This window comes from Cajanus cajan, chromosome 4 (genome assembly GCF_000230855.2).
Source record: "Cajanus cajan strain Asha chromosome 4, NIPB_CcT2T_4, whole genome shotgun sequence".
In the NCBI taxonomy this organism is placed as follows: domain Eukaryota; kingdom Viridiplantae; phylum Streptophyta; class Magnoliopsida; order Fabales; family Fabaceae; genus Cajanus; species Cajanus cajan.
Window position 1 is genome coordinate 64885401 of NC_138520.1, and position 21587 is coordinate 64906987.

General features: G+C 27.4%; 2 protein-coding genes across 2 annotated transcripts; one reads left to right on the plus strand and one right to left on the minus strand.

Moving 5' to 3' along the window:
• The first annotated feature begins 5504 nt into the window (after positions 1 to 5504).
• On the plus strand, positions 5505 to 15393 carry LOC109801944 (alcohol dehydrogenase-like 4). The gene is made up of 10 exons (XM_020363122.3): positions 5505 to 5713; positions 5911 to 6047; positions 6199 to 6248; positions 6333 to 6667; positions 11382 to 11464; positions 13546 to 13621; positions 14301 to 14362; positions 14447 to 14542; positions 14757 to 14918; positions 15073 to 15393. The coding sequence occupies exons 1-10, from the start codon at positions 5626 to 5628 to the stop codon at positions 15181 to 15183; spliced, it is 1200 nt and encodes a 399-aa protein (XP_020218711.1). The 5' UTR covers positions 5505 to 5625; the 3' UTR covers positions 15184 to 15393.
• Positions 15394 to 15569: 176 nt separating this feature from the next.
• On the minus strand, positions 15570 to 20458 carry LOC109801945 (thylakoid ADP,ATP carrier protein, chloroplastic). The gene is made up of 10 exons (XM_083072813.1): positions 20051 to 20458; positions 19014 to 19070; positions 18375 to 18437; positions 18215 to 18271; positions 18050 to 18133; positions 17837 to 17905; positions 17651 to 17763; positions 17386 to 17555; positions 16081 to 16159; positions 15570 to 15936 (listed from the first exon to the last, which is right to left on the minus strand). The coding sequence occupies exons 1-10, from the start codon at positions 20372 to 20374 to the stop codon at positions 15822 to 15824; spliced, it is 1131 nt and encodes a 376-aa protein (XP_082928939.1). The 5' UTR covers positions 20375 to 20458; the 3' UTR covers positions 15570 to 15821.
• Between the last annotated feature and the right edge of the window lie 1129 nt (positions 20459 to 21587).

Here is a 21587-nt window from a genome sequence, read left to right on the forward strand (position 1 = left end):
ATCTTTATATTTGACATTTTCCTCATTTTTAGGATGATGAAGGATGAATATCTTATATTCACGTGAAAATGAAAATTACTATTCTTAATAACTATTTCTTTTCATCAATTATTTTAATTTTTCACTTATTTTTAGTTGTTAATTAAATAAATTATTTCATTTTATAAAATTAACAATATCAACTGTAACATAGTGAGTAGATTACAAAGTTTAGTTGACTCTGGGGAGAAGAGTATATAAGGGTTTCTCTGATAAGGAGACTTCATAAGTTTATTCTTAAAGAAACTTAGAGAGAAGTTTTAGAGAGAAGAACTTTGGGTTCTTGAGCTCCTTTCTCTCCCAAATTTATTTGTTTGATTTTTCTTCTCTTCTAGATTACTAATCTCTTATATCTAGTGCAATTATTTTTCAAATTCTCAAAATAAGTACTTTTAAAAAAAATAATTGAATTAGAGTAAGTCATGTTTTTGAACAACTTTCATTTTTACTTTATTTTTTATTTAACAAGAGTGGTGAACATTAAACTCGATTTTTTTTTCTTTTCAAAATGATAAGTTGTGAATCAAATTGACACCTGTCACTTTCCTTTACTTTTCCTTTTTTTTTTTATGATAAAATAATATTTTTTATACATAACTTCTTCTTTTTTATTATAGAGAATGAAAAAAAATTACAAAAAACACGAAGGATGGAACTTATATTCACTTATTTCTAATTATTCAAATCTCATCTTTTCAATCACTAAATTATTCCTATGGTCATAACTTTTATATTTTAAAACAAAACTTTATTTTTATTTAATTGATTTTTCTAAGAAAAAAGTAGGGTCGTGGTTGTGAAACACGACTTTTACTCAAATAGTTGTGTTTCACAAAAAACAACTTTTCTCAAATTGAGAAATTTAAAAGAAAAAATATTCATTTTTAAAAATTACACCTCATGAATAAAAAGTCAACAAAGACAATAACATATTGCAATACATGAGAATGAAATGCAATGGACCTATCAATATACGGTAATAAGGATGAAGGGAATGAGAGACGGCACAAATTTAAAAATTATAATTGATCTAATTTATACGTAAACATTCAATTTTATATAAAATATTATAATTTTGTATTTTAAAAAAATACAATAATATAATAAAAATATATTTACATAAAATAAATTAAACATATTTTTTAAACACTGAATATTATATTGTCAATCATTAATTTTCAATGTCACTATAAACTTTCATGATAAAATTTGATATGTGTAATAATTATATTCTACACAAAAAGTTCAATTGATTATGTACTAAAAAAAATATATATTAAATTAGAATAAATTTTGTTATATATTAATTTATCTTTACGCTATAGTTGTCGATGAAAAAAAAAAACTGCTTTTCCAAGATATATACACTTGGCTTGTTTGAATTTATACATTCGACGGCAAAACCTTACAAACAATTATTAAAAAGAAAACAGAATAAAGAGAATATGAGAACAACAATAATAAAAACAAAGAATATTTGTTTGTAAATATATAAATTGTCAATCTTTTACAGAGTTCATAAATTTGCGTCATAGAAAAATATTTATAAATGTCCTGTATTTATCAAATCAATGTAAAGAGAATAATTTTTAAATACAATAAATATATATATATATATATATATAACTTTTAAAATAACAATAACAAAATATAAAATAAAAAATCATTAAAAATAATACTTAAATAGTTTTTCAAAAGAAAATATTATTATGTCTATAAAAAGAATAAAAATAATATTTTGTAAAAATAAATAATATTTAATTATATTTATTTTAATATTAAAATATTTTAAATACATATACAAAATTAATTAAGTAAATGTTAGAGGAGGAGGCCAAGGCTAGTAGAGGAAGGACCATGTAGGCCGGTCCCTGTCCCGTAATTTAATTGACCTTATTTAGATACAATTTTTTTTTTCATTTATCGCCTACTTGGTAAAGGAAAAGAGATAACAGGAAATAGAGAGAAATAAGTTAGAATTAATTTTAAAAAAATAGAGTAAAATAAAATGAAATTTATAAATGATTAATCAAGTGAAATTATGGAAAAAAAATTAGAAGTATATTGATATTTTAAAATTGGATTTTATTAAGTTAGAATTTTATGTAAAAATAAATAATATATAAAATTATCATTTTTATTAAAAATTTTATTTATTTGGACTATTATTAATTGATGTCATTTGTTTTATGAAAATAAGTTTAATGTTATTTGACATATATATTTCTCTATAAACTCATTTTATTATGTGATTTATTTTTAATTTGGGAATCACCATGTAAGTATAGTTAATATTTAATTATTAAGTCAAGCTTAATAGGCAAGTGTATTAAGTTTTTTATACAATGTCTAAATGATTTAATATTTGTGATGGATGGATATTAAGTTAGGGTTTCAAAAATTTAAAAAAACATGATCTCACTAGATTCCTATAAATTTTAAAACTGTCATTTTTGTTCCATTCAAGGGACAGTGGTGGTAGAGAAGAGTTTAGTGGAAGAATTGTTATTAACGTATACAAGTGAGTACACAACCAATATTGTAATAACCAATTTTTTACAAAGATATTTACAAGAAATAAGTGATTTATAAACATTAATTTGATATTTTAAATTATAGTATTGATCTGGTATATAATTTTATCAATTTTAATCTTTGATTTATTAATGTACCTTTTTTTTTATGTAGATAATAGAATATAATGCTCATACACAACATATTTGAATACGAAATACCCATAATAGAATATAGCCTTGTATTTTTAAATATGATTTCTTTCATATTTTAAATATGAGTTACGATAATTAAATATAACATTACATATTTACCACAATGAGAGTAAAAATAAGTAAATAGTTACATGTAGTTGAATAAGAGAGAGAAACATTAATGTTTAAACAAAATTTCATTCAAATTCTTTCATTTTTTTTAAAATAATTACTAATCAAGTCAATCCTAATAAATTTCACTCAAATTCCATTCTTTCCCCTTTACCAAACAAGTATTTATTTTTATCATTCCCCTCAAATCCACTACCTTTCACTTTCTCCCGTCAAATTCAACTTGTACTATTTATTTACTTGGTCAGCTTTTTTAAAAATAATTTTACTAAAATTAATTATTTTTAGACAACTAATATTTATCAATTCTATAATTCAATTGATATAGTAAACTACATAAATTATCACAAACTTTCGATCAATTCTAATAAATAAATAAAATCTAATATTTTTAAACATCTTATTAATATTTTTTTTCTTCTTGTCACATCAATTTTTTTTTGAACATCTCATTCGTTAATCTACATTTTAAAGCGCGCGAGCACACACACACACACACACACATATATATATATATATATATATATATATTATGCGATAAAAATAAAAAGAATAGATAAATATAGAGTGTCAATTTACAACAATAAAATATTTTTTTAGCAATATTAAAAAAATATTAAATTACGAGTAAGTATTACTAGGATATTACTAAATATTTTTAACAATATTTTTACACATTAATGATGACATTTTAAAAAATGTTACCAATAATATTTTGCAACATTTTTATAATGTTAAGTTTTTGTAAACTTTGTATAATGATAACTATTATTAATATAAATTGTATGATCACTTATATTTCATGACTCTTGTCTATATGTCCTTTAAAGTTGAAGATATCCTATGTTAGTAACTACTAGATCTAAATCACATATTAAAGTTTATTTATTTTAAATTTCACTCCATAGTTATATATACTTTTTGTGTCATTCATTTTATTTATGAGACTTTAATTTTAGAAAATAATTAAATATTTGAGAAGTATATTCTTTATATATTATTTTTTGTTTGATGTGAGACTTAATTTTAAAAAATAATTAAAAATATTAATATTAAGATAAAAAATATTACTTTATCTAAAATAACATTACTAAGAGCATCTTCAATGGCTATTGTTTGGAGAGTTACTTAATCCAAACAATAGATCCTTCAAAAAATTTAAAATTGGAGGAATCCAACATGGCATGAGTGTTGCTTAAATTTTTGTTTGGGTTACATGTATAAGCAATTGTTGCTAAAATAAAATACAATTAATTTTTAACTGAAAAAAGAGGGAAAGTGAAAGAGAAGAGAAGGGGTAGAGGGAAGAGAAGAGACCCGACGACGGTGGAGGCGGGGCGGCGTAAAGGCGCGATGGCGGTGGAGGTGCGATGGCAGCGGAGGCGCGATGGTAGCAGATGCACAGTGACGATAGAGGCCCAACCTCCTTCACGCGGTGGTAGTGGAGGCGGAGGCTTGGAAAGAAGAAGAATGAAAAAGAAAGAAGAAGAGAGAAGAAGGAAGAAAGAAGAATATGATGAAGAAAAATAAAAAGAAAGAGAAAGCTAGGCATGGAAGAAGAAGAAAACGAAAAAAGAAAGAAAAAGAAGAAATAATTAAAAAAAATTAATTTAAATGTACCTTAATTTTATTGAAGTTCAATATTAAAAAATTATAAAATATTGAATTCCTTATAATTACTTGAAGACTGTTGGAGTAAAAATAGAATAAAATTGCTTAATACTGATGTGACACAGTAGGGACCACCAGTCACCAGATACATAAATTCATGCACTAAGCAACTCTAAAAAATTGCTCCTATTAGAAATGTTCTAAAAAAATTGTTACAATAACTTATTAACTTAATCTCTAGTAGCATTTTAATAAATGTGAATAGAAAAATGTTAAAAATATTAAATGTAGCAATTATTATGATTATTTTGTATTTATATTTTTTAACATTGTATTAAATGTAACAAATATTGATATGATTCTATTCCAAAAATATGAAAATAAATCTTAAAACATAAGTTACATATTTAATATCAAAATTAATTAATTAAAAAAAAAACAGAATATTAAGAGATACTTTGAATTTGGTAGATTTACATGGAACAAACTCATTACCATTTTATACATACATAATTTTGTATCCAAAAAATAATATATTTTAAAAAATAAAAGTTATATTCTAATATATATATATATTTAAATTATCATATATATAAAATATAAATTCAAAAAAAATGTTTATTTATTTGATATTTGTCAAATTTTCGAAGGAGATTAATTCTCATATATAATAAAAAATACTTCTTAATAATTAACAAATTAATTTTTTAAAGATTATTAATGTTCACATATATAATATAATATATAAAAAAAATAATTATAATATATATTTATATTTTAAAAAATTATATGAAAATTTTTTAATACCATAAATATATAAATAAATGTTGCATCTATCATCTAAAATTTCCGAATCCTTTTATAAGTATTTTGGACATTTGAATATCATCACATATGTCATTTTACTTATCAATTTCTTTTCTCCCTGTATGTTGCGTAAAATATATTTTTTCATGTACCAACATATCTAATTAAAATCAAACAGATGTGCAGTCCCCATAAATTGCCTTGTCGTGAGGGACCCTTTGTCCTCATCACCCATAAATTTGTTTTTCATCTCCTTGGAAGCCACGATCCTCTTCCATAAAAACGAAAAGAAAGAAAGAAAAACACAGAAAAAAAAAGTTAGAGGAACATGGCATCTCCACAAGTGGCAAATGGGAACGGTTCATTGAGCTTGAAGAAGCCAAGTGAGACAAAAGGCAAGACCATCACTTGCAAAGGTAAATTCGCATAAACTCACAACACAAGTACTATACATATATCTCACATTAATTGAATATATTACTTGATGCTAATATATATCATACAAACCCCTTTCTATCTTATTAGCTTCATCTTAATATTAATTTAATTTCCATCATCATATTCATGGAAGAAATCTAATTGAATATGGTTGTATACTGTTATACATTAATAGCTGCTGTGGCATATGGTCCCGGAGAGCCCTTCGTGGTGGAAAACATTCTTGTTCATCCTCCTCAGAAAATGGAAGTCCGAATTAAGATCTTGTACACTTCCATTTGTCACACTGATCTTACCGTTTGGCAAGGCCAGGTATAACTTAGATACAACACTTTGTAAAACTAAAATCAAAGTTTTATCTCTACATGTAACATATGATCCCTTAGGATCCAAACCAAATTATAAGCTGTCTCATGATGTTTTGTTTTTTCTTTTCCCATGTGATTGCGATGATCAACCAAAGAATGAGTCTCAGCGAGCTTTCCCTCGGATTTTTGGCCATGAAGCATCCGGGTAGGGCATGAATTGATACTACTAGCTACACATTTATATTAAAACAGATTGTAATAAATTTGATTTGATTGAATGGATTTGTAGGATTGTGGAGAGTGTAGGAGAAGGTGTGAGTGAAGTGAAGGAAGGGGACATTGTGGTGGCAATATTCAATGGGGAGTGTGGAGAGTGTGTCTATTGCAAGTGTGAGAAGAGCAACATGTGTGAGAGGTTTGGGGTGAACCCCATGAAGAAGGTGATGGAAGGAGATGGCACGTGCAGGTTCTCAACCATTGATGGCAAACCCATCTTCCATTTCTTGAACACTTCAACTTTCTCAGAGTACACAGTGTTGGATTCAGCCTGCGTGGTGAAGCTTGACCATGGTCATAGTCTCAGCCTCAAAAATCTTACCTTACTCAGTTGTGGTGTCTCCACAGGTCAGTCATAGTCATGCATAGCCCACATACTTTGAACCTTTTGACTAACTAGATGGTACAAATATTTTGTCAAATTCATTTTACGCATCATTATGCTTTTGGAACTAATAGATCAGTTTCAGAAATTATCTTTGTTTACTGCATCCAGTTCTATTTTATAAAAGTCAAATTACAAGTTTGATTTGGTTAATATTTTAATAAATAATTGGTTAATATGTTTGACTGATAAAGATATGCACATAATTAGTTTTTTCTTCTTCTCTATATATTCAATTAATAATAGGTGAGATACAATCAAGACGTGATCAAAATAATTACATATTTGAATAAAGAGTAAGAATGTATCCCATTAATTTTAAGGATAATTTTGAAAAGAAAACATAAATTTAATACTTAATTAAATTAATTAATGCTTAATCATGATGAATTAATTAATTGAATCTTGTAATTAAAAATAATTACAGATAGTATACATTTTTTTTTAATTTTTCTTTTTTACTTTCTTTTTAAAAATATTATTTATCACATTTGTTACTTTCTTTTTTCTTTTTTCTTCCTCCCACCTCTTTCTTGTAATTTTTCATAGAAGGAAATAAAATAAAGCACTAGAATTGGCTTATTGGTAGATATCTAAGATAGATGCATATGATTTTAAATTCAAAGTTTAATCTTTATGGTTATTGTTGTGATTTTTTATACAGATTAAAAAGAATATAAATAAACATATTTTTCATTAAATTAGAAAGGATAAAAAAGGAAAAATATTAACTTTGAAGGAAATTTTCTTTTTTCTTTTCTATTAACTTAAAATTAAAAAATTTCTCAATATTGTCTCTTTTTATCTATCTTCCAAGAAGACCATACACATCAAAATGAAATTATTCTCTTATAGTCTGAATCTTTTATTTAATAATGAATAATTATTTTATAACTAATATTTTAGTTTGTGCAATTCACAAATTAAATATTTATTATATATTACTAAAATTTATAATAAATTATATATACAAATAAATAATATATTTAAATATATAAATTATATTTAAAATTTATATAAAAAATATGTGTAAATATATAAATTATATTTTAGAATTATGATAAATAATTTATATTGTAGCACAACATCATTTTTATTAAAATCAAATACATTGATTCTCTTCACGCAGGGAAAGACACAAACTAATCCTCCAATATTTCAAGAGATTTGTGTTTAATATATAATATTGATTAAATTTTGATATTTTTAAAATACCTTATCCAGTGATGAATCCATAAATTTTAGATAGTGAGGGTAATAATTATTTATATATTTATAGTACTAAAAATTTTACATGTGATTTTTAAAAGTATAATTATATGACTTATTTATCTATTAGACATTTTTTTAAATGTTTGATTAGAACTACAATCCTAAAAATACACTTTATAATAATTTAATACTAATAAAAACATAAAAATAAATATGTTAAATTGTATAAAAATCAAGTTTAATTTATTTATAATATAAACATATTTTTAATATCTAATATAATATTTTAGATGATAATTTATTTCAAAATATATTTTATAATAAAAATTCTAAATAGAATATAAATCTTCCAAAATCTTTCCTATTTTGATTTTTTTAATCAAAGTATACAATCTTACAATCTTTACTATTTTGATTTTTTTAATCAATGTATACATAAATAAAAAGCACAAAAAGTAAATATATATGCTACAAATTTTATTTTATCAAAAATTAAATTTTTTAAAAAAATTAATTCGTTGTTAAGGAATATTCTTTATCACATATAAGAACTAATCTTTTTCGAAAGTTTGATAAATATCAAATAAATGAACAAATCTTTTAAATTTATATTTTATACATATGATGATTTAAATATATATATTTATTTTGTTATAAAATAAATTTTATTTTTAAAAATATATTATTTTTTATATAAAAAAGATATGTATGTGTCAAATGGTAATGGGGGCATGTGCCCCCACTCTCTTCTGCATGGGCCCGTCCCTGACCTTATCAATAAATAAAAATACTAAAATATAAATTATTTATCATAAATTTTTAAAATTATTTGTATATACAAATTTTAAATATGATTTATATATTCAAACAAATGTTTATCAACTCTTATATATTAAACATGGACTGAAATCTTATACGACAACATTTTTAGGATGATTTTTTTGATGAGAAGGTTTTGAGGAATTTTTTTAATTTCTTATCTCATTTGATTTTTATTTATTATAATCATTTTAAAATTAAATTTTAATATTTTTAAAATAAGTTATCAATAAATAAAATAATATTATGCTACAACATAAATTATTTATGATATACCTAAATTATAATTTAAAATATTTATTTATATAAATTTTAAATATAATTTATATATTTAAACTAAAATTTGTTTGTATATATATAATTTATTATAAATTTTAGTAATATATAATAGATATTTAGTCTGTACACTGTACAGACTAAAATATTAGAATATTTATAAATTTTAATTTATATGTAATACTGTTGTTAAAATTTGTTACCAGTAACTAATAATTTAAAAATTTAAAAATTAGCAGTTATATATTAATAATTAATTTGTAGGTTTTTTTTTATAAATATATTGATAATTAATTTGTGATGAAGAGATTATTTTTTATATGTCAATTATTAGAAAATTAACTCAATAAATATGATTAAGTTCTATGTTTATTAGAATCATGAAGTTCGATTTGCAAAACAATAAATAAAAAAACATATTTTTTTAACATGAGTTGATTTACCAAATGATTCAATAATGATTTTGGTATTAATATGATAATGATGTGCAATTAAAATAAATAGTCATTGTGTATGTATCTAATGATTGAGGTGTTGTATTATTAAATTAAAATTTATTTTAAAATAGCAACTAATTTATTTTCCTTTGACAACAAAAATAGCACGTAATTTAAATTAATTTAATTATATGTATATGTATCATACATTAAGGTTGACGATAACAAAATTAAAGTTTGTAATAAATATTTAATTAAAAAAATATTCGACAAATAATTTTTAATGAATGATAGTAATTGTATTAGAATTTGTTTTGAGTAACTAATACTTTAAAATTTAATAATTATTTTAACATTAAAGTTTGTAATTTATATCTAATTAACATCAATTAATTTACACAGTTACGTCATAATGAAATGTAATAATTAGAAAATATTATTGATGATTAGTTTGAAATTAAGAGATATTAATTACAATAATTTAATTTAGTAAATAATGGAAAATAAATAATTTAATTTATTTATTAATAATTTTACATTTTATTTTTATAATTCTTTTTCATGACATTTTGCAATTTTCATCTGTTCTATTTAGCACTGTACATTTCTTACTCAATGAAGAAAAAGAATCTTTAAAAGAATTTAAAATAGAAAAAAATGACAATAGATATTAGAGAAAAGACTAAAAGATAAAATAAGATTTATAATTGAAATGAAGAAAAATAAGAGGTATTAATTGAATATAGCAACATAGACCACTTTAGTTGATCACAAACCTATCAACTGAATGCATTGTAATTCATGATATTCACACCACAATTAGGTATCTAAATTATGGAGAAATAAGAGTGAAATTACAAATAAAATATGAGAAAGAATGAATATTACCAACAATTACAATAGAAAGGCAATGATATTCAAAATATTTTTGTTTTCTGCAATTTAAAATATATAAAGAAAAATATGAAGATTCTTAAGCACAACTTAAATAATTCTAAAAATAGAGTTTCAAAAAGTAATTCTAAAACTCTTCTAAATAAAGAAAAATATACATAAAATAATGAAGAAAATTTATAAAGATGAAGAAAATTTTTAATTCCATAATTTTTCAAAGTTCATTTCCATGATTTTCCAGAGTTCGGAGTATTACTTCATCTATCAACAATCTCATACGTGACTACCTCGTTCATACAATAAGTTAAAAAGATATTTATTGAATAAGTTATTTATAAAACCAAAAGAGAAAAAATAAAATAGAACAAAATACATGACTTTGTGCATTCATTTTTCAATTTTAAACATCTACACCTTTGTCAATTATGATCACTGCTTTCCTCATCTGCTCGTTGACTCTGAATTTTCTAATTTTATTTCAATTCCAAAACCCATTTTTATTAATATTTTTAATAGGTCCTTATATTTTTTAAATCATAGAAGATAACCTTAACCTTAAAAAATGTGTTGTTTTGATATATGTGAGAAATCTTCAAGGCAAAGAAACTTGACCATTTCATTGTGGAATTAGTGTTATAGGAATTTGGTTTTCAAGTCAGACAATAACACTTGAGTTGAAAATTTGGAATTATTTAGAAGGAAAATAAATATCTATTGTGCTGTGTTGTTGCGTTTCTGACTTTACCCTAATTGGACAAGTCGCTTTCTGCTTTTCTGGAACTATCACAATTCATAAACCGCCGGTGTGTGGCACTTCATTGCTGAGAAAAAAAAAGGGGGCAATGACAAATCATTCAGAAAATGAGCTTGTTATTATTATCATGGGTGGAGATGGAAAGAATAAGTGTTGTTAAATGATTTTGTTACGTGGATGGGTTGAATTGAATTGTGATAACGTGTGGGTTATGTTACATGTTACATGTTACATGTTGTGATGCAATTAATGTGTTGTGTTGTGTTGTTGTGGAATTAAATGCAGGAGTTGGAGCAGCTTGGAATACAGCTAATGTGCATGCTGGTTCATTTGTAGCTATTTTTGGTTTAGGAGCTGTTGGACTTGCAGTAAGTTCTCTCATTCTTTCTTTTTCAACTTTATATCACATGTTTGGCTACACGTCTTTCTTAATGTAACCATCATTTCTCACTTTTCAATACGAGAATTCAAAAGTAACTATGATGTTATTTTGAATTAAACATCAAATCAAATTCGATCTAAACCCTAAACATTAAAATTAATGTAGGGTCATGTCATTTAGAAAAAAATTAAGCAAATTTTAATCCACTAGTTTCCCTTTGATCCTATTCCTGTTTTTTTTCTACCTGTTTCTTTCTTTATTTTTCCGTTACATTAGTTATTGTATTTGTCATTTTCTTTCTTCTTTTTCCCTATTTGCTGAAAAGAAAAGGGTGGGGACAGGTGTCATTTTCTCCTCTTTATTTTAGCCTATCCATTTGGGGATGAGTACTTGTCTCTCGAAACCCATGGATTTGAGTGCATAATGAATATAGACGAGAGATAATAAAAAGAGAAAGTTATGATATGATGAAAAATATAAAATAGCTATAAAAAATAAGGAAATTATAAATGAGATAAAAAAATATTATTGAATATGTAGAACAACTAAGACAAAATTATTTTTACTTAACAAATTTAAATGGTAGATATATAGTTAGAGTAATGTTAAATTCTCAACAAAAAAAAACTTAATAGTTTTAACTAGGTTTGATCAAAATTTTTTGATTCGACTGAAATCAAACGTAATTGCATGCATTTTTTTTATTTCAAACAATTAATCTTGACTTTTCGGAGTTTTGGGTTTGTTGCTTTGGTTTGGAATGGTTTTTTTTATTGTGTTTAAATTAAAATATATTTTTTTACCGATAATAGTGACTAATTTCCTCACTACATTGAAGACATCTCAAAAAATGCGATAGTTAGTCTCAAAATTAAAATATTTATACCCAAATGGATTAAGACATAGGAATTAAAAGGCCTATAATCCCTTAAAAAAAGTCTCATAAAACTGTAGATCCAACCCAAGTTAATTAAATAGTTGTTTAGATTTTGAAAAAATAATAAATAAAAATGTTAGCCCAATATAGCCCAATCTGATTAAATCGACCCGCCTAATCCGACTTGACCAACTTGAACAACCTGACAAATCCAAATGTTAGGCCTAATATAGTCCCTCATTAATTAAAATAAAACCGGAACGGCCCGTTCTGAAATCGGAACGGGCCGTTCTGGTTGCATTTTCGGTGTGTTAATTTTGCACATGGAACGGGTCGTTCCGGATGCAAAATTAACACACCAAAAGTGCACCCAAAACGGCCCGTTCCGGTTTCAGAACGGGCCGTTCTATGTCCAGGTGTTTTCAAAAAAATTCTCTTCGTGGCATCCACGTATGCATCTATGTGGCGTCCACGTAGCCAAAAGTTAACACCGTTAAAGCAATTTAGACGGAAAGTCCCACATTGAAACCAATTAATTAATTTGGGACTAAATTGAAACCAATTAATTAGTTTGGGACCAAATTGAGACTTGAGGGACTAAATTGAAACAAAAAAAAATTATAAGAGACCAAAATAAGTTTTTAGCCCTTTTTTTTTATCAATTTGGACTGGGCTGAATATTTTTAACCCAAACCCATTCTGTACTTGGGCTTAGTTTTAACCAATTTAATAACTATCTCAAATGAAAGATATATGTATTAAAAAAAAAATGAGATAAAAGATATGTACGATTCATAATTTTTCTTTGTAGATAACATTGCTTTCTATCGCTATCTTACATATGTGCTATGTCCAATATCAGTAAGAAACGACTTTATCATATTCATATATGACGAATTATAACAGAGACGCATATAATATTAGTAACACCTATTTTATGTCTTGCACTTCTGCTTGACTTGTACAGTTCCACAGAGCTTATATGCGTGAATTGTTAAATTATTGATGAGTAATTTATTTTAAACAATGGAAAAACAAATATAAATTAAAATCTTGTTTAATATGTAATCGTGAAAAATGTAATGTTTTAATTTTGTTTATCATATTCTTTTCTGATCCTATTTACTTTAAAACCTAATAACATATGAAATGAGAAATCTAAGATGCTCGTTGAATTGGACTTGATCCAGGTTGCTGAAGGGGCAAGAGCCAGAGGTGCATCCAAAATAATAGGTGTGGACATCAACCCAGACAAATTCATCAAAGGTAAACTAACTTCCTCTCAATTGTTGTTGATTTTCATCTTAATCTTTTTCATTGATTTTGAAAGTTTCGATTAGTTAAAAAAATACTTTAAAAACATTAAGTCTTAGGTTCTATTTAGATATTTTTTTCCCATAAACTCTTATAAAAAAGATAATAAGAAAAATAAATTAATTTAATTCTTTTATAAGTTGAAATCAACTTACTATGTGTTTAAAATCAAATAAAAAAAATGTGAATTAAAAGCCTCTCTCTACATCCAACAAAAACAATAAAGAGTAGCTTCTTCATCAATTTATGTGATTCTAACATAAATGTGGATTTTGGATGTACATCTAAACATGTCCTTATATACTTAATTAATGCCAACAAGTCATTAGTACAAGTGGTATCACCCTTTAATAAGATATTGGATTCAAATCTTGTGTTTAAAAATAACATGTAATTGGTAGAAAAGACCACACTAAAAATAGATAATCAAGTTTTCGACAAAAATTAGTTATTGATTAAGTTGATAAATATTTCATACTAATAATATGATTTGTGAAATAACTTTCATGATAAATTCAATTCATTTTACCTTTTTCCTATCCCTTGTAAATGATAAGAGGACCTCAAACTTTTTTCTGCTAGTATAATGACTTTAAAATTTCCATTCTATTAATACTCTTTGTGCTCAAAGCCCAAGCTATGGGAGTTACACACTTCATAAACCCAAAGGATGAAGAGAAGCCAGTGTACGAGGTTAGCGTTTTCTGTCCCCTCATTTCACAAAAGAGAAATATCATACATGCATTCATTTTCACTATAAGGTAATTTATTTTGCAGAGAATCAGTGAATTGACTGATGGAGGTGTACACTACAGTTTTGAATGTACAGGAAATGTGAACGTTCTAAGGGATTCCTTCTTGTCTGCTCATAAGGTATATTGCTGTATTCAACCAGCTAATGATTCAAGCTAGTTAAACCCTTGTTTATGGTTCTAGTTTCATTGCTATAATTAATATTCCAACTATTCTTCATAAAAGTGTTCCTCATTTGAAAGCAAAGATCAATTTCAAATTCATTACATAAGATTTTATAGTTAAAAATCGTAACCTTACACTTTCAAATTTCGTGTCAATTTCTGTGACACAGGGTTGGGGATTGACTGTAGTATTGGGAATTCATTCATCACCAAAGTTGCTTCCCATCCACCCAATGGAGCTCTTTGATGGTCGCCAAATTGTAGGATCAGTATTTGGAGGTTTCAAAGGGAAAAGCCACTTGCCTCATTTTGCCACACAATGTGGACATGGAGTAATCATCCATCACTACTTGAAAATTCTTTTTTATAAAGAAGAGTCTTGATGATAAAATAATGTTAATATTTTATTTTATTATATTATTCAGATTACCGGAACTCATGCATGCACTAATATTTATTTGTTATGGCATTTAACTAACCGTTTAGGTGGTGAAGCTGGATAATTTCATCACTCACGAGCTACCATTTGAAGAGATAAACAAAGCCTTCGATCTTTTGATCGCTGGGAAGTCGCTGAGATGTCTTTTGCACTTCTAAGAAAAGATGCCCTTTAGAATGGTTATGATAGTTATGATCTGAATTGTTCAATAGGAGCATATCTAAATGAGTGTGCTGTGTAGCAGTCTAAGAGAGGGGTTCGGGTGCTTTTGAGCAGTGTACTGCAGAGAAGAAAGAAAATAAGTGGAAGTGTATTCAAGTTTGTTCACCTATCATTTGATAATAAAGAGTGAGAGTGTGTTGTACTGCTGCTTTTTCGTTATCTATTTGCAGCCTACAATAACAACTTGGTAGACAATTAAATAAGAACCAGTCTGATACCACCATATGCACAGATGAAAATGGTAGGTGATATGAAAAGATTTTGTAAATAACATTTTTTTTTCATATTCTATCACCAAGTTAAGCAACACATCCCCGAAAAATTACAGCTAATAATGAAATCATCAAAAGAATATAGCATTTACAGCGCACCTAGCAAAAACATATATTCTACAAAATTTCAGCCAATGGATGCAGAAGCATTGGCAGACGGATAATATCATCATCACTGTCCGCAGATATAGGCTAAAGTAATACCCACAAATAACGACAAGTTCTATGGTGACTAGCATTAATTCCACAAAAATTTTCAGGGAGAAAACTGGTTAAAACAATAAAAATCCTAAGTTCAGTATTCATTGATTGTTAGTGTTCTTGTGTTTGTTGCGATTTTCCTCTGCAATTGTTTGAAATTCTTTCTCACTAGCAGCAAGTAGGCGCTTAACAATGTCATATGTGGTAAGCTTGATGCTGTAGAGAGAAAAAGGAAGATATAAGAAACTAATGACAAGCAAGCATAAAATTTTAGGAGTCAAAAAGGAAAATCTGTAATGAGCATCACTAAAAGGTAACAGGGTTATTATAAATAATGGATGAATAGTAGATCCCAGGAACCTGCTGTTAGGTAGGGATTTTAGAGCGTTTGGCACAAATCCCCGATACAAACCAGCAACTCCATCACGTGCCACAATACCTGCATCAACAAAAGTATAAATTTGTTCATTATCCAATCTACAGAAGCATACAAATACAAAAGAATCCCATTATTTAAATAAACTCCATCGTTATGGTCAACTGATTTTAGTTTGAAGGGATTTGGTAGGACAAAAAATAATTAATACTCGTCCTCACGCCTCACTAAATGAAGGCACCAAAGAACTCCCACAAACTAAAAGTAGACATAATAACTGCTTGCTTTAGCAAACGTCTACAAAGTTCCCTTCATATGTTATAATACAAAAATTCAAATAACTTACCATCAAGTGCACCCTCCCAGCAATTCTGAATGTATAAATACTATTGTGTCATATTACAACCGTGATTATAAACATAATGGGTAAACTTTCAATGTTAAAAGTAAAGAAAAACAATTACTAGACAGACAAATACGTTGGTAATCTCAGCCTGTTAAAGTAACCGTCAGTAAAGAGTATTGATTCCTCCCAATTCACAAATATATAAGGGATCAGTTACAGTCAATGGCCGACTTAACTGCTTTAGTCAAATGGATAAGTATTTAGTCAAAAATGGGAAGATTCTTAAGGTATTGCACTTATACATGTCTTTCTAATGATATGTTTGATTTAGAGAAGTGAAAGGAAAGAAAAGGAGTAGAAAGTGAAATAATTTTATAGGTTGTTTGGTAGGAAAGAAAGATAAAACTTTTCATTCTTGTTTAATTGTGTAGAAAGTAAAAGGAAAGAAAATAAATACATGTATAAAATAACATAAATATACTTAAAATAGCCTTTCCTTCTCTTTTCTGTCCAGCTTTGGACGAATGAGAAAAGTTAGTAAGTCACATTTTTTTATCTTTTCTTTCACTTTTGATAATACTCCAAACGGATGGAAGGAGCATATCACAGGCTTTTTTCCGTTCCTCTATAATCCATCCTTCCAAACTCCAGTTTCAGCCTTTCCAAACAAAGCATAAGGAAATATAAATTCAAAGCACCGACAAGGTGACTTAATTATTGCAGCTACAAACCCAATAACTCTGGTCCAAAGAATAAAAGTAGAAACAATGTTACAATGCAGAAGCCAGAATTTTTAATATATTTCCCTTGTGAACTTCTGCATTCTGATGAATGGTGTCAAATAACGAATACGGCTTAGTTGTCACTAATGTGCATGCAAATCAAGTTAGTGTGAGTGACTATATATTGTTGGTGCTAAAAGGTAAGCAGGAGCAATCCTCACCTGAAAGAGCATCTACTACTGTTTTATAAGGTGTACCCTTCAGTTGCATCTGTCTTCGCACAGTGTCCAGAGGATAGCATGTAAGTGTCGCAAGAGATGCCGAAAGGACAGCTGTGAGTATAGATGTTTCAGTTCTCTTTTGATATTTCTCAGGCAATGACTTCTTTAATCTATCATCCATAGGAAGTAAGGATGTGTCAATTTCAACGGCCAATATCCAGTGTCTCAATTTAGTTTAAAGAAATAAGATTATTAATGAACTTACAAGTCAAAAACACAAAAGTTCACTGCAATATAAGGAGCTATTGCAATAAGAGAAGGCCCAAGGCCCTGGTAGAAAGATGCAAATCCTTCCTCCCTTAGCATGCTCAAGGCAACCTGGAGAAGCCACAAAATGATTCATCTTCACGAAGGCAGATCTTGCATAAATACTAAATCAGTTCAAGCATACCTCTGACATGGTCCGATAACCAGGTTCAACAGCTAATCGCAATCTTAGAACATCTAATGGGTAAGTTATCTACATGGATAATTAGACATATTAATAAAAGAAGTGAGCAAGATATAAAGAGATATCAGCTGTATTATATAAATATCTGTAACAAAATACAAGAACACTACAACCTAATGAAACCATAAAAGCAACAGCCCTCTGATTACTTACGAAAGTGGATGTCATTCCAGCAAAAGCACCTGCTGCAAGTCTTCCCACAACAGAGAGTTCACCATTCTGTCCCCTGAATATTTTCTGTGAATACAAAATTAGATATTCAGACATGAACAGGTAATATTTGCTATTAGAACTTTGGATACAATAGTTTGGGGTAACCTTATAAATTTCATAAGCAAATAGCTGGACAGCACTGTAAGGTACAACTCGAATCACCTGGAATATTAAAGAAGAAACACTTACACAAATGAAAAGACTGGTCAATATTATGCAGTATAAGTACAGAAATATCAATAGAGTCTTTCCTTATTGTACAGACCTGGGGGAGGTTTCCCTTCCAGTAACCTTGAATGCCTTCTTCTTTCCCTATAACTGCTATGGCCTGTTATTTATATTGATGTAAGATCCATGAAAAAAATTGTAACATTTTGAACAGTGTAGAGAGCTTAGTGAATCTACAAAGGGCAAAAAAATACATACATTTTTTAAAGACATATAAAATAAAGGAATATGAGTCTATTTGAATACAAGCTTAGAAGCATTTTTAAGATTTTTTCTACTAGAAAATACTTTTTATTTCCAGTAGAGAGAAGCTCCCAAAAATGCTTCTTATATCCAAACAGACTCTATGTACTGGTCAATGAAAAACCTAAGCGTTAGCATAATATTTTCTCACATGACCATTATGAAATTTGGATCCTGGTAAGTGAAAAATAACAAAACACCCTCCCATATCCCAATTCCCAAAGAGAAACCAAGCTACTCAAGTTTTAGGCCAAAGGAAGGGCATAAAGGAAGCGCAGAAGCTCCAGATAACTATCCTATAGCACATAAACAATCAAATTACGCATCAACAACAGCATACTCTTGAACCTCCAGATTGAAACAAAGGAAGAAAAAAGCCAGTCAACACATAACAAATTATGACAGAAGAAATATAAAGATTGAACAACATTACCTGAATGAAACTTATTGCCTTCTTAGCACTATCTTGCCCAACCCTCACGCCATGAGTCTGCAAATACATATTGACTGTTTGGATTAACCTGATAAAAAACTTCTCTGCAACATATTTCGATTATTAGAGGGTGTTTAACGTCTTTTTTGTTCCCATTTCTAGTCAACGCGTTTTCATTACCATCTTATTTTCATTTTGTTATACATTCCCAACATCTTGCAAAGGAAACAGTCACAATAACATTTCCTTGTTTTCAACATTCGGTTAATCCTAACATCCCACCATAACATTTTAATCACGAGTTCTTCCAAAAGCAAAATAAATATAATCCAAACACACACGTGACATCTATGCCCAATAGCAAGCAATTTAAACTAGGAAGAATGCCTAAACATTTACTTCTTTATTAAAAAAAAGGTTAAACATATAATTTATTCCTTCTACATATCATAAGGATCCTCATACATAAAAATTTATTAAATCAGTCCTTATACATGCAAATGCTACCAATTGCTTCCTGTAACCATTAACTCCCTTACGCATTCTTTATTTAATCCATTACACGTAACACATTCTTAATTTGGTATTTCTATGATTTAAGGCATTCTTAATTTGGTCCTGATGGTTTAAGTCATTCTTAATTTTTGGTCCCTATATATAAGGATCAAATAAAAAATGCATTATGCATGTAGGGACCAAATTAATAATGTGATATATGTTTAAGGAGTAAATTAAGAATGTTTTAGGGAGTCAACGGTCAACATATGATAACAAGGATCAAACCGATAATATTTACATGTACAAAAACCAATTTAATATTTTTTTTTCACAGGGACCAAAGTGAGAATCCAATAAATAAACTATATGTTTACAAATAAAAAAAGGAAGTTCATTTAAAAGACCCTTTGGAGTCAAAGTTTGAGTTAGCAAGTTGTTGAAGTTCAGTTACAAGTTTGTTAGGGGCAATTCAGTTTCTTTACAAGTTCAGTTAGTTTCAATGTAAGAAGTAAAACAGTAAATAGCGGCATTTTGCGGACCTGCATGAGGAGCTTGATGCGGTCGAGCGGCGCCGTGACGGTCTTAGCGGCGGCCCCGGCGATGGCTCCGGCGGAGAAGAGGGCGGCGTCGCGGGGCACGACGGCGAAGGCGGCGAGGGGGTGCTTGAGGAGCTGAGAGGGAGTGGGCATGAAATCGGGGTGCAGTTTGGGTTGGGCGACGGAGACGGAGGCAAATTTCGTGTCCGCGGCGGCGAAGGTGACGGTGGCGTTGCGGAGGGAGCGGGGGCGAACGGCGTGGCATTTGTGGTTAGGGATTTTGCGCCATGAGAGTGTGAGTCTCTCTCTCTCCTCTGTGGGGTACATGGTGAGGCGGAGAGGAGATAAGACGCTGAGGAAGAACCAGAAGCGGTGGGTAATGGTTCCAACTTTAAACAACACACAAAGGAGACACCTCTTAATTGTTTAATATAATAATACGAAAATATTATGTTTTTTTTTTTATTTCTTGTAAAAATTTGGCATAGTTCTTTAGGAAAACAAATATGGAAATGTCCCATCAGAAAAATGAAAATATGAATAATGGTGTTTTTTTTTAGTGAACAGAAAGTTAATAAGAGAGATGTTAACTTTTTTTTAAATATGAGAGAAGATTAACTGAGATTAATTATCAAAATTTTAAACTTATATTATTTAATAATTTTTTATTTAAATATTTTATTTTTATTTTGTAATAATATCCTAAAATTTCATCTTTAAGATAATTTAGTTTATCTGAGAGACAAAAAGAATCGAATTTAAATATTATTTAAATAATTCAATTTTGGATTTAACATATTACTTATTTGTGGTCAAGTTCTTGATTTAGTTTAAATATTTTTAATTTTTATAATTTAAGCATTTTTGTTTTTTTTTATAAATTATTTGTTATTTTAATCTCTGAAATATTTTTTATTATTTTTAATTTATATCAATAGATAAGTTCAATTAAAAGTTGATGAAGCCAAAGAAATGTCATGTGATGTTTACACAAAGCAAGTGTATCAAAGATTAAAATATTACAAAATAATATTATGAAAATTAAAAAATAAAATACTCAAATTATATGATTAATTAATTCAGTAGTTGAGATAAATGCATAACAAATTAAATTTTGTTAGAAATTTGATAAATGTATCAGGATTATACAAAAAATAAAATAACAAAGTACAAATATTGTATCTTAATAGAGTTAAACATAATACTAGTCGAATTAAATTATATCATATATAGGTTAAAAAAAGTGTTTAGAATTTGATCGCAAGAATTCAAGGAAAAACAATAAAAAAAAACATTTGTATGATTTTTTTAATTGATTAAAATTACGTAAATAGTATATGTAATTAATATTATACAAATAAAAGGGTTGAAAAAAGTTTGATTTCACTAACACTTTGTACTAACCACTTTGTACTAACCAATTACGAATTTAGTTTCTAATTATTTTTAATTCAACAACCATTTATTATATTATAATCCAAACTTTTTAAGGTAAAAATATCTAAATTTCTCAATTAAAATCTCAATTCCTTTATAAAGT